Source organism: Erythrolamprus reginae, chromosome 2, assembly GCF_031021105.1.
Source record: "Erythrolamprus reginae isolate rEryReg1 chromosome 2, rEryReg1.hap1, whole genome shotgun sequence".
Lineage (NCBI taxonomy): Eukaryota > Metazoa > Chordata > Lepidosauria > Squamata > Dipsadidae > Erythrolamprus > Erythrolamprus reginae.
In genome coordinates this window covers 91,220,973-91,234,346 of record NC_091951.1, presented here as the reverse complement: position 1 = coordinate 91,234,346, position 13,374 = coordinate 91,220,973, and the positions used below count along the sequence as shown (strand labels likewise).

The following is a 13,374-nucleotide window of genomic DNA, read 5'->3' as shown; positions in this document are numbered from 1 at the left end:
GCACCATTGTCACAACATTTGGAGCTCTGGCTTTGCAGAGTGCTCACTTCTCTTCTCCTATAAATGCTCTTCTGTCCTCAGATGTCTGGCAGCCTTGGTGGATCAGCATGCGCCATGTTGATCAATCTTGTGCCAGAGTTTCCCAGGAGGTGGTGTCGATATCAAGGGACTTGAATGAGGCTTCAATGTTCAACGTTGCAATGACTTCTCCAAAGAAATCACTACTATTGCATTAATTCACTCTTGGGGTATTAATTTGTATTTACTACATTATTATGTATGCACATTCCCTAGCTCAGCCTAGAGCAAAATGATTTCTTCAAACATACTCAAAAATATTTTAAGAAACAATCACAACCATTTCCCTACATTTCTTCGACGTTTTTGATTGCTCCAAATGTTTAGGCGTCAGAGCTGACAGATATAATGTCCCTGATATTGGCGAGGACTAAAATTGTCTTGACTTTTAGCACCAAAATTTATCTATCTGTCAACCACAGTCTAGAGTCGAGACTTTTAAAGAAAGAGTTATTGGGTCAAGAAAGCTTTTAATACACTTACCTGGGCAGGATGAGCCGCCCAGGCCAGCCCTCCACCTTTTGACAAAGAGAGAGCCTTTCGAATGGTATTCAGCTCTTGAATGGTGGCTCCTTTTGAAGCAAGTAGCCTGGTGATGGTGGTCTTGTCTTCAAGGGTGACAGGAGGGATAGGTGCAGGTAGAAGGGCAGATCCACCTCCTAAAAGGCGGAAAAAATATGCTTTTAGGCAACAAAGCTCCTTCCTTGCCAAGGTTAGGATCTATCAGAAGACAACAGGCCCGCCAAAGAGAGCCCTTATCAAGACGGTATTTTCCTCTTTGCCTCTTTCCACCCTTGGCAATTTTTTCTCCTCCTGCTTTTCTGGTGATTGTTTTACAGAATGACAACTGGGGATACTTTCCTATCAAGTGATTAAAACAGAGATTCACATATAAACTCCTTCTAAAAGGGTGAGGTAGCTTTCCTCCCATGCATATTAAAGGTAGAGAGCCAATTTGGTGCAGTAGTTAAGGCAGTGTTTCCCAACCTTGGCAACTTGAAGCTATCTGGACTTCAACTCCCAGAATTCCCCAGCCAGCATTCGCTGGCTGGGGAATTCTGGGAGTTGAAGTCCAAATAGCTTCAAGTTGCCAAGGTTGGGAAACACTGAGTTAAGGCATCAGAGTAGAAACCAGAGACCAAAGGCATGAGGACATCCAGGTGACTTTGTCGCCAGTCCTTCTCAGCCCCTGGAAGAAGTAAAAGACAAACCTCTTCTGAAATAACTACAGGTAGGCTGCGTCATCTTACAAAATACGTCTCGGCAAGAACAAGATATAAAGTCTGGAAATGATGATGCGGTGGCAGCAATATAGGCACAGGAAAGATAACCACATATCATTGTGCGTGATGGATTGTGTTTATGAAGGGGGAGATGGACTGCAGTGAAGGGGCAGTTTTTCAGAAAGAAGAGAGAATATTGCAAAGAGGCAAGACAAGAGGCATCACAACCACAATCAGGAAGAAAGTTAGGATAGCCATTCCCTAAAACAGGGGTCTGCAACCTTAAAAACTCAAAGAGCCATTTGGACTCATTTCCCACAGAAAAGAAAACACAGGGAGCCAAAAAACCTGGGTTACCGGTGGCCAACTCAACGTTACTCTCACCCAGTCACATGGCAACTCCCCGAGCCACACCTACCCAGGTTTTGTGGCTCCGGGTGCTTTTTGTGGGAAATCTCTCTCTCTCTCTCTCTGTGTCTCCCTCCCATTTTTCTTTTTCCTCTCCCCCCTCTCTCTCTCCCTCTTTCCTTTCTTTCTTTCTTTCCTTTTTTCTCCCCTCCTCTCTCCTTTCCCTTTTTTCTCTCCCTCATTCTCTCCCTCCAACTCTCTCATTTTTGTGTCCCTCTCCCCTTTTCTCATTTGTTTCCCTTTTTCCTGTCTCATTCTCTCCCTCCATCATTTTCTCATTTCTCTCTCTTTTTCTCCCCCTTTCTCTCTCTCTTTCCCTTCCTCTCTCTTCACCCAACTCTTCCCCCCACTTTCTTTCTCACTCTCGTGTGTGTGTGTCTGTGTGTTCCCTCTTGAACCATTTCCAAAAAACAGGTGAGGGGTTTTGCATTTTTTTGCTCATGTTCTTTCTTCTTGTTTGGGTGCTTTTTACCATATGATATTAATTAATTAATTTATTTATTTATTCGATTTTTATGCCGCCCTTCTCCTTTGACTCAGGGCGGCTTACAACATGTTAGCAATAGCACTTTTTAACAGAGCCAGCATATTGCCCCCACAATTCGGGTCCTCATTTTACCCACCTCGGAAGGATGGAAGGCTGAGTCAACCTTGAGCCGGTGATGAGATTTGAACCGCTGACCTTCAGATCTACAGTCAGCTTCAGTGGCCTGCAGTACAACACTCTACCTGCTGCGCCACCCCGGCTCCTTAATCAAGAGTCATTTAAGATTCCTAGATAAATTAAGCTCTTTCATCCTCCTGTTGTGGCTCTCTATTGCCTGGCAGGCCCTGCCCTTCTTCCTCCCCTCCCAGTCACTCCTTGCACAATATAAGTGTGCTGCCCACTGATGCCACTGTTCTCGCTGCCTCCATGGTCTGCTCACTGTTCTCGCAGCACCTTACGCAGCACATTTAAAATTAGCGTGCTTCCCAATGGGGGAGACTGCACCCCCTCGTCCTCCTGGAGCCCATTACAATGAAGAAAATCAGCTGCAATCGGGCTGGGCCCATGCTTCAGGACGGAGATCAAGTCGTGCACCTCCCCGAGAGACCAAGGTGAGTGCAGCACCAAGAAGCACCAGAAGAAGGGCCCATGAGAGGAGAGGAAAATACAGGAGCACTTCCCTTCCACTCTGGAATATCCATCCCTTACCTTCTCAGACTACACTAGGAGTGACTGGGAGAGGAGGGCAAGGGGTGGGACCAGCCAATCAACAGGGAGCCACAGCAAGGGACGAAAGCCACATGCAGCTCAGGAGCCGCACGTTGCCGACACCTGCCCTAGATTCTAGTTAGGGTGAGAATAGTAGGGGCTTAGTCTAGTAAGATTCTGTCTATATGATGAGCAGCTAAATAACTGAATGTTGGCTTTATTGTTTTATCTCATTCTTAGGCTGGGCTTGACAATGAGATATAATAGGGATCATTCTCTTCCTAAACACTCCTCCCCTCCCCAAATCTGTAAGATTCAGAAATGCCTCTGAACTCACATGACTGCAACTTATCTAGGCTAGTCATTAAAGCTCCCCACTTTTTTGTGTAAGCCTGAAAAAAAGATGATTATGGTTTAAGGAATCCACAGATTTAAATTAACATGTCTCTTCAAACAGCGGCATTTTTTTTTTCATATAAAGAAGGGTGAACAAATAGCTGAGAAGGATTGAGCTCACACAAAATCCAACACACTTTTAAAGAATTATTTTCAGAACCCACAGCTCTCAGAATTAGACTCCAAATAATCCGGTCAATTGAAAGTTTCATCCTGAAATCCATTCAGGTTTACTTAAATAAAAAAAAGCCATACACTAAAAGGTTGGAATCACATCTACAGATGCAAACACATTTTACAGTGCTTGGGGGTTTTTTTGCATAAAAATAGCTCTAAATACAGAGCCAGGAATTCTGTTGGAGCAGTGGCTTCCAAAAACCTAAGGACAACAGGCAGTGGCATATGATAGGGACCTCTTTTCAAAGAATTGCCTGCGTAAGTATGAATAGACTCCCTCAAACAGCAGTATTTATTTATTTATTTATTTATTTATTTATTTTTTAAATGCCGCCCTTCTCCTTAGACTCAGGGCGGCTTACAACATGTTAGCAATAGCACTTTTTAAACAGAGCTAGGCTATTGCCCCCACAATCCGGGTCATTTTACCCACCTCGGAAGGATGGAAGGCTGAGTCAACCTTGAGCTGGTGATGAGATTTGAACCGCTGATCTTCAGATCTACAAGTCAGCTTCAGTGGCCTGCAGTACAGCACTCTACCTGCTGCGCCACCCCGACTCATCCTGATTACTGATCAGGATACTGATCAGTATCATGCTGATTACTTTTCCTCATCTGGAAGAATCTCTTTATATCTAGCTCATTAATTTCATCTGTCTTCTATCTCATTGCCAGCAGATCTTCCCTCAAATTGTAGAGTATGTGGGGACTGTCTTCTCCATCCCAGATTTAAGAACAATTACTCTCATCCATCTGTCAGTACCAGATCTCACTATGTCTGCTTGTGTTTTGATGTTACAGATGAGGTTCCATTCATATGGCAGGGGTTGTTAAAAACCTCTTTAGTAGATTAAGACAAACTTACACGTACCCTTGACCCTTGTATTCTCTACCCCTATATTCTCAACCAAGGAAGATAGCTAGATGGCCAATCCTTCATGGAACATCCAACCTTGGGGGGGAGGGAGAGCACTAGTATGAAACCTCTAATTAAAAAAGTCCTTTTGAGTTCCCCATCCTGTTAGATAATTTACAATTTGCTATTGTAATGGTGGTTAACCAACATTATGGCACCTTAGATCCAGGAGTTTTTGGATGAAACAGGAATTGCTTAGACTCATTTTAGCTTGAGAACTAGGAATGAGGCTGGAAAAAAACTTAGGTTGTCTTGGTAAATAATCCACAGTAAAGTCAAGACCAGGGGATGATCTCCCTGTCATTCGGTTGGGGCCCTTTTGGTGGCATGTAGCTTCACTTCTCTTTTTTACCCTACTGCTGGGGATGATGTGGGTTCTAGTAACAGCAATTTATTTATTTATTTATTTGTTTGTTTGTTTGTTTGTTTGTTTATTTGTTTGCGGCTTACAACATGTTAGCAATAGCACTTTTTAACAGAGCAAGCATATTGCCCCCACAATCCGGGTCCTCATTTTACCCACCTCAGAAGAATGGAAGGCTGAGTCAACCTTGAGCTGGTGATGAGGTTTGAACTGCTGACCTACAGATCTAGCAGTCAGCTTTAGTGGCCTGCAGTACTGGACTCTACCCACTGCGCCACCTCGGCTCATGATGAATAAGTGAATAGGGTGTCTGGGCTAGCTGTCTGAAGGCATTGCTATACCCCGGTCCTATAACAACTGGCAACAATTACCTCTTTATTTTGGGGCACAATTCAAAATAATTGAGAGTAATTTTGAAAATCATTGCAGGCTTAGGGTCCAAGATAGCTCAAGGACTGCCTTCTTAATTGGTAGCCCTGAAACTCTGGAACCATCTTCTTAGGAATCTAGACTGCCACCCTATTGGATAATGCTTTACAAATGGGCAAAGCCTTTCTATTTCAGGAAGGCATTCAATATTCAGAACAGCTTTAGGAGACATGGTTATTAGATGTCTTTGTACATTTTCCGAACACTGCAAAAATGTTAATCTTGCATTTATTTCAAGTGTTTTAAGTTGCTCCGAGTAATGCGTATGCATTAAAGGGCAGGAACACAATGTGCATATACATATAAAAATAAAATCAGTTGCCATGCTGAGTAATTTCTGCCTCTCTAATCTGGAATTCCTTCTCCACGCAGCCTATGTTTTTACATTTCAAAAATGCAAATTTTACACACCTAAACTGCAAAACATAAAAAAGGTTGATTGTGACCAGCGTAGGAGGATGAGTGAGGAGTAAGTGTGAATGTATTTTTAAAAGATCGGCCTGAAAGTTCCCACATAGCCGATATTGCCCCTGAATAAAGAACGTGCTACCCAAGCTTGCAAAATTGTGCCAATTTAAGCGGAAAGGCATTGTGAGTGAAACACAAGCAAGCTGACCCCTGCTCCAGACTTCTTTTGTCTCAGCTTCATCCCTGATCCAACCATGTGCATACCATGAATCAGTTTTGCATGACAGTTATCTTACAACCGGGTAAATAGCAATGCTTCCAGAAATGACGCCAGGATCCTAGACTTCTATGTCCTACAGTGACACAAACTGCAGCTCGAGATGCCCAATAATCCATTAACATTCTCATTGCTTTCATATGCAAAAAAGAGACAAAATGGGTGAAATTAAAAAAAACCATTAAAAAAAGAGAGAAAGTGAAAAAAATAAAATCACAGAATATCTATCTTTGCATGGTAATGGTCAACAAAGACTAGTATTGACCAATCTTTCCATACATCAAGCGGGATCCAGTTCATAAACAGAAGGAAATACATATCGGTAATCTCCAAATCATAAATCTGGGACCATATCATCGTTCTACCATTAAAGAATAATCTTCGTACAGAGATTAGTTCCAATTTGTGGGACTAATTGTGGTGGTAGTGGTCCATAATTCAAAAATACATTCACATCTTTAAATTGTATTAAGGTTTGTAGCACTTTGAGTATAAAACCATTAACTGAATAAGGTGGATCAAGTCCGTATCATACAAGTGAGTCGTCTTTGAGTTTCCGGCACTCCAGTAGACCAGGGGACTGGTGCGAATGTGCACACCAGAAACCCAAAGACGAGGAGACCAGTGCGCACAGGCACAGTGGCGAGCTGGTCTCTGGGTTTCCGGCACTTGTGCATATTTCTCTTTAGGCACTTGGTGCCGAAAACTTCACCTTCACTGTAATAGGCAATACATTGTTATATATGTAACATATTAAAACACAGAAATTACTATTTATTAAATAAATCTTTAAAAACATTCAAACAGTAGAAATCTCAATGAACAAACTTATGTCACTTACCTGAACAATCTTATAGAAAACCTAACTGTTGCATGTCAACAAAAATGTGTGTGTATGTGTGCGTGTGCATTGCATTGGCAACCTTCGGTCTTGAAAGACCATGGAAGCCTGGGTAGGTTAGTATGGAGGATAGACTGTTACCCTGTGATTGATATTGATTGATATATGGGCCTAGAGGCAAAATGGAACTGTGACATTCCTTCAATATACAAGAGAGAGCCAACAGAAAAAAACATATAGCCCCTTCCTGGTACAAAGCTGAAGGGATTAGATCCTGTGGCCTAGAGTTTAATTCTCTGCCTTACAAGGCAGAAGCTACGGGATCAAATCCCAATAAGGGTATGGCTAGCTGATGAGGCCAGAACAAGGCCGAAATAGTGCTATGCTAGTCTCCCTTAATTTTAAAAATTCAGCAAAAACATGTGACTGACACACACACACACACACACACACACATATATATATATGTGTGTGTTTTCGTAAATTTTCACGGGTACAGGTATGACGGTCTTGGTATATACGGGTTTCTTCCCCTGTAGGATTTGTAGGTGTTCGCCTTAGAACAAGGACAGAAACACCAGCCTGAAGATGATGAGTGGGACCTCATCGAAACGTCGCCAGAAATTTCCAAATCCTACACGGGAAGAAATTTCATCCACTGTTATATACCAAATATTCTCCATTTGCTAATAATCCTTAAAATCAAATAAAAAAGAGGTAAACTTTACAAGTTTCATGAGATACATTGATAAAAGGAGACTAATTCCATCTAAAATAATCATTTACCAATAACTAGAATATAACTATAATAATAACTAAGACATCTCCCTCAGGCTTTCTTATATTTTATGTTTGGTATGTGTTGTGGTTCCGTCTGAGGCCCCTCAGGGAACGGCTGATCTTCTGTCGGTTTCCAGCTCAGAGGGAGAGGATGAGGAACAGGAGGTGCAGGCAGACGAGGAGGAGGAATCCCAGGCTGAAGAAGAGGGAGGACAGCCAGAGTCCCCCCAGAGGGAGCTCTCCCCAGCAAGCAGCCTGGATTCCTTAGAGGAAAATGCACAAGCCATAATTGATCTGCGACAGAGAAGAGCTACACAGAGAAGGGACCAATTGGCTAGGTACTTTCAGCATTAAAGAGGCAACAGCTGGGTTTGGGTGTGGTGCTCTTTGGAAAGGCTAAAAGGCAGACCCACCCTTCCTGGCTTGTGGAGTTTTATCTTTGAGAGTCTTGGGACCTAGCTGTGAACTTTGGCATCTTGGAATCCTGGTTTGTGCCTTTGACTACTGAAACCTTGGGGTGGGTGTGCCAGCAAGAAACTTGCTGTATTGTCTGGACATCAGGACTCTGCTGTAAAGTATTATAGCCTGTCTGTTGGGAAGAACAGGTTTTCCTCTGTGTTTATTTTTTCCAGCTATAAAGTACTTTTGCTTTTACCAGAGTGTCTGGCTGTTTTTTCCAGTTGGTGTTGAGGTCTGGGGGAACCCAGACAGAACAGTATGTATGTGCTGTATGGTTTTTAATTGTTGGGGGGGTTTTAATATAATTTTATTATTAGATTTGTTTCATTATTATACTGTTTTTTATTACTGTTGTGAGCCACCCCGAGTCTTCGGAGAGGGGCGGCATACAAATCAATAAATAATAATAATTAATACAGTGAATTTTTTTTAAAAAATCTGTATTTAGCCAGAATCCATTTCAGAAATTACATCAATTTTTTTCCCCATCCTTAACAAAACCATCAATGCCAATTTCAGTTTTTCTGAATGTATATCCAGAATATTAAATTAGTAATCTGATATGATCAGGATGCCTGACCTTTCATAAAACTAGATATGCAGGAAGGATACAGTAGTCCATGCTGTCTGTCATTTGTAGACCAGGTTTGCTGTTAATTCATTGAAAAAGCCAAAGCCCACTGCAACAACATCGCCCAAAAGGCTTTAAATGTTTTCGACCTAATCCTATGTAGCTTTTGCTCCGGCAATCTCACACTACTTACCAGAGCCTACAAAACTTTTGCTAGACCCATCCTTGAATACAGCTCATCTGTTTGGAACCCATACCGCATCTCGGACATTAACACCATCGAAAATGTTCAAAAATACTTCACCAGAAGAGCCCTTCACTCCTCCATTCAAAACAGAATACCCTATGAGACTAGACTTACAATCATGGATCTTGAAACCTTAGACCTATAATGCCTCAATTGTAAGTATTGCCCACAAGATCATATGCTGCAACATCCTGCCTGTCAAAGACTACTTCAGCTTCAACCACAACAACACAAGAGCACACAACAGATTCAAGCTTAATATTAACCGCTCCAAACTTGACTATAAAAAATACGACTTTAGTAATTGAGTTGTCGAAGCGTGGAACTCACTACTGGACTCTTTAGTATCATCGCCTAACCCCAAACATTTTACCCTTAGACTATCTACGGTTGACCTTACCAGGTTCCTAAGAGGTCAGTAAGGGGCATACATAAGTGCACCAGAGTGCCTATCGTCCCCTGTCCTATAGTCTCTCCTATATGTCATATATCTTCTCTTCTATTCCTATATCTTTTCTTCTATGCTCTCATTCCTATATTTTCTCTTCTCTTCTTTCTTTAATACATTCTACTCGAGTATATCCTCTATAACCTTCATTGTGTATTATTATGTATTGGACAAAACAAACCAACCAACAAACAAACAAACAAAAAAATAAAAGGCCTGGATGTTAGAAAAGAAAGAAGGCAGGAGAAGAGGGGAAATGACAGAGGATGAGATGGTTAAGATACTGCCACTGATGCAAAGGGCATGGTTTTGAATGAACTTTGGTAGACAATGGGGGATGGGGGGGGCTTGTGAGCTGTGCCCATGGGACTGTGGAGAGCCAAGCTTCACCTCAATCTTGAAAAGGGAAATCAGATGATCAATTGCCGTTTCAGGTAACAAAAGCCTTAATGAAGGTGGCAGGGTGGGGATGGGGGAATGGCATTGTTGTACTTCCAGTGAGAGAAGGAAAGAGGTGAAGATTATACCATCCAATGGAATATGCATTCAGACTGTAAACTTCCTTGCTTACATAAATTTAGTGGTATCTGTTATTTCTTAGATAAAGGCAGCTTGATCACGAGTAATCTTTAGAAGAGCTATATTGTGAATAAAATCTTAATTTTTATTTAGTTAAGTTACGCAACCGAAACTAAACATTTTTAAATTGCTTCAGTTATTCAATATGATTACCTAAATATATATACCCTACCTAGCTGGCTCAGTATTTTTGTTTCATACAATTCAATGAATATTCTGTTTTAAGTTAATAAAAGGAATTACGTAGGTTCCTGTTTAAGAATTCCCCATAACCTTCTCATGTAGGCTGCTCAAGGGTTTCTTAAATTTATTAAAGGATGTTTTATGTATTTACTTATTCATTCATTCAATTTCTACAACTGCCCATATGAGTCAATGACTCTAGGCTGCTTACAATTCAAATATATTTACAAGTAAAGTTTTTTCTTCTTTTAAAGAAAGATTCTACAAATATTTGGGTTTCCTAAACTGCCTTTAGGGCATACCAATGTGATCATACTGTTTCTTATGCCTCAAACAAAAAGAAATAGTGGAAAAAAAATAATCTGTGCAATAATTGCACCATAACTGATACCAAGAACATCAAAATGAAATATGGCATATACCTCCATAACATACATACATACATACATACATACATACATACATACATACATACATACATTCATTCATTCATTCATTCATTCATTCATTCATTCATTCATTCATTCATTATTAGAGTTGAAAGGGACCTTACAGGTCATCAAGTTCAACCTCCTGCTTGAGCAGGAAATCCTACAGCACTCCAGCCAAATGGCAGTCCAATCTCCTCTTGAAAATGTCCAAAGTTGGGGAGTTCACAACCTCCGCTGGCAGGCCGTTCCACTGGTTGATCGCTCTCACCATCAGGAAATTCTTCCTTATCTCCAGGTTGAATCTTTCCTTGGTCAGCTTCCAACCATTGTTCCTCGTCCGACCCTCTGGTGCCCTGGAAAATAGTGTGCCCCCCTCCTCTCCGTGGCCAGCCCTTAAGTACCTGTGTACAGCTATCATGTCCCCCCTAGCCCTTCTTTTTACTAGACTATCCATGCCCAGTTCCAGCAACGTTTCCTCATATGGCCTGGTCTCTAGTCCCCTTATCATTTTAGTTGCTCTTTTCTGCACCCTTTCCAGAGTCTCTATATCTCTTTTGAAGTGTGGTGAGCACAACTGGATGCAATACTCTAGGTGTGGTCTGACCAGGGCCTTATATAGTGGTATTATTACCTCTCTGGTCTTGGAGTGTATCCCCCTGTTCTTGGAAGTCATGTATGGCATATACCTGCATAACATGACAACTTAGAATGCAAATTCAGTTCATCCTAACCTCTTCAAACCAAACAAATTTGCCAACTCTCTGGCACACTAGACTCTTCCATAGAAAACAGGATCAACCTATTTGCCAAAGCACCTGGGAGTGAAACTAGGAGTAATGAGTGGAAAATACAATCTAGTATTAAGAAGAAATTTCCTGACAATGAGAACAATTAATCAGTGAAACAGCAGCTGTGTGTGGAGGCTTTCAAGAAGAGGCTGGACAACCATTTGTCTGAAATTATTTAGGGTCTCTTGCTCAAGCATGGGATTGGACTAGAACAGCGTTTCCCAACCGGTGTGCCGCGGCACAGTAGTGTGCCGCGAGACACTGGCAGGTGTGCCGCAGAGCTACGGAAGCTCCAGCTGGGCAGGGCGCTGCCGGTGCCGACCTGGAGCGCCCGCTCGCAGCTGTCCCCCGGCTCCTGCCCGATGCCGCGGTTTCCGGCGCTCTCCTGCTGAGCCCCAAAGAAGGAAGGCAGGAAGAAGAAGGAGAGCTTCGTTCTTCGTGCCTTTTTCCCGCCTTCCTTCTTTGGGGCCTAGCAGGAGAGCGCCGGAAACCACGACATCGGGCAGGAGAGGACAGGAGAGAGCGCGGGCCGGGCCGGGGCGCAGAGGCGGGCCGGGGCTGGGGAGCGCGCGGGGGTTGCCCTTTTGGTTTGGAGCTGCAAGCGCGGCTCCCCGAGGCAGGCGGGCAGGCAGCTTCCCTCCCTGCGCCTTCCCTCCCTGCGCCTTTCCCTTTCCCAGCTGCAGCCGCACCCCCCCGGTCCCCCCGCCAGTGCCCTCCCGCCGGGCCCTGGCGTCGGCGGCAAGTGTCCTTTGGGGCCCGGCGGGAGGGCACTGGCGGGGGGAGTGGGGGGGTGGCTGCAGCGGCCGCAGGCAGTCGCGGGGAGATGGCGGCGGCGAGAGGGAGCTCCAGGCGGCGGGAGCTCTCTCTCTCTCAGCTGACTGCAAGTGGGAGCTCTGACGGTGGCGATTGGACGTGCTGCTGGACGCCGTACTGCTGGCGCTGCGGGCTTGGCATATACGGCGTCCAACAGCACGTCCAGCTGCCGTCAAGGCTCCCGCTTGCAGTCAGCTGAGAGAGAGAGAGAGAAAGAAAGAGAGACATATAAGAGAGGCAGAGAGAGAGACAGCAAGAGAGGCAGAGAAAGAGACAGAGAGAGAAAGAGAGGCAGCAAGAGAGGCAGAGAAAGAGAGACATAGCAAGAGAGGCAGAGAGAGAGAGAAAGAAAGAGAGACATAGCAAGAGAGAAAGAGAGACATAGCAAGAGAGGCAGAGAGAGAAAGAGAAAGAAAGAGACATAGCAAGAGAGGCAGAGAGAGAAAGAGAAAGAAAGAGAGACATAGCAAGAGAGGCAGAGAGACATAGCAAGAGAGGCAGAGAGAGAAAGAGAAAGAAAGAGAGACATAGCAAGAGAGAAAGAGAGACATAGCAAGAGAGGCAGAGAGAGAGAAAGAAAGAAAGAAAGAGAGACATAGCAAGAGAGACAGAGAGATAGCAAGAGAGGCAAAGAAAGAGACATATAGCAAGAGACAGTGAAAGAGAGAGAGAGAGCAAGAAAGAGAGAAAAAAGCAAGAAAGATAGCAAGAGAGAAAGACAGAGGAAGGGAAGGAGGGAGAGAGAAAGAGCAAAAAAGAGAGGAAGAAAGAAAGAGGGATGGAGAGAGAGAAAGAAGGGAAGGAAGGAAAAGAGAGAAAGAGGGAGAAATAGAGTGAAAGGGAGGAAGAGAGAGGGGTTTTTTGTCCAAACTTTTCTTTAGCCCACCCCCCACCCCCCACCCACCCTTTCAATGTTCCCCAGGATTTTGAAAATATGAATAATGTGCCGCGACTCAAAAAAGGTTGGGAAACACTGGACTAGAAGACCTCCAAAGTCCCTTCCAACTCCCTTATTCTATATTGTATGTTCACGCTCCTTCTCAGCTTACTATATTTTTCAATATTACATGGCATACTCTGATTCTGGACTGCCATCTGCTGGACAAAAGAAAGCCTAGCAATTTTGAAATTTTGAAGCAAGAAAAGCTACAGCAATTTCATTAGACTAGAAAACCCAGTAGAAAAAACAGAACCTATTATAGAGATTAGTTGCAAAATAAGAGCCAGAGCATGCATAGCCCTTATTTGAATTAGATGGAGAAAGAGAAAAAAATTGCATCAGGCAGACACAGAACCCATCTGTGTGAATCACGGAAACCATGAAGAACTGACTCATGTGAAATGGTCACATTTATTTTAGCAA

At 43.3% G+C, this 13,374-nt stretch overlaps 1 protein-coding gene across 2 annotated transcripts in view; it reads right to left on the bottom strand.

Moving 5' to 3' along the window:
• Window positions 1-13,374, bottom strand: part of GLYCTK (glycerate kinase) — a 42,625-nt gene that overhangs the window by 3,714 nt on the left and 25,537 nt on the right. For both annotated transcript variants that reach the window (XM_070738676.1, XM_070738677.1), the window contains exon 4: window positions 562-737. In XM_070738676.1, the coding sequence (XP_070594777.1) occupies window positions 562-737 (176 nt within the window). The remainder of the gene's footprint in view (window positions 1-561; window positions 738-13,374) is intronic.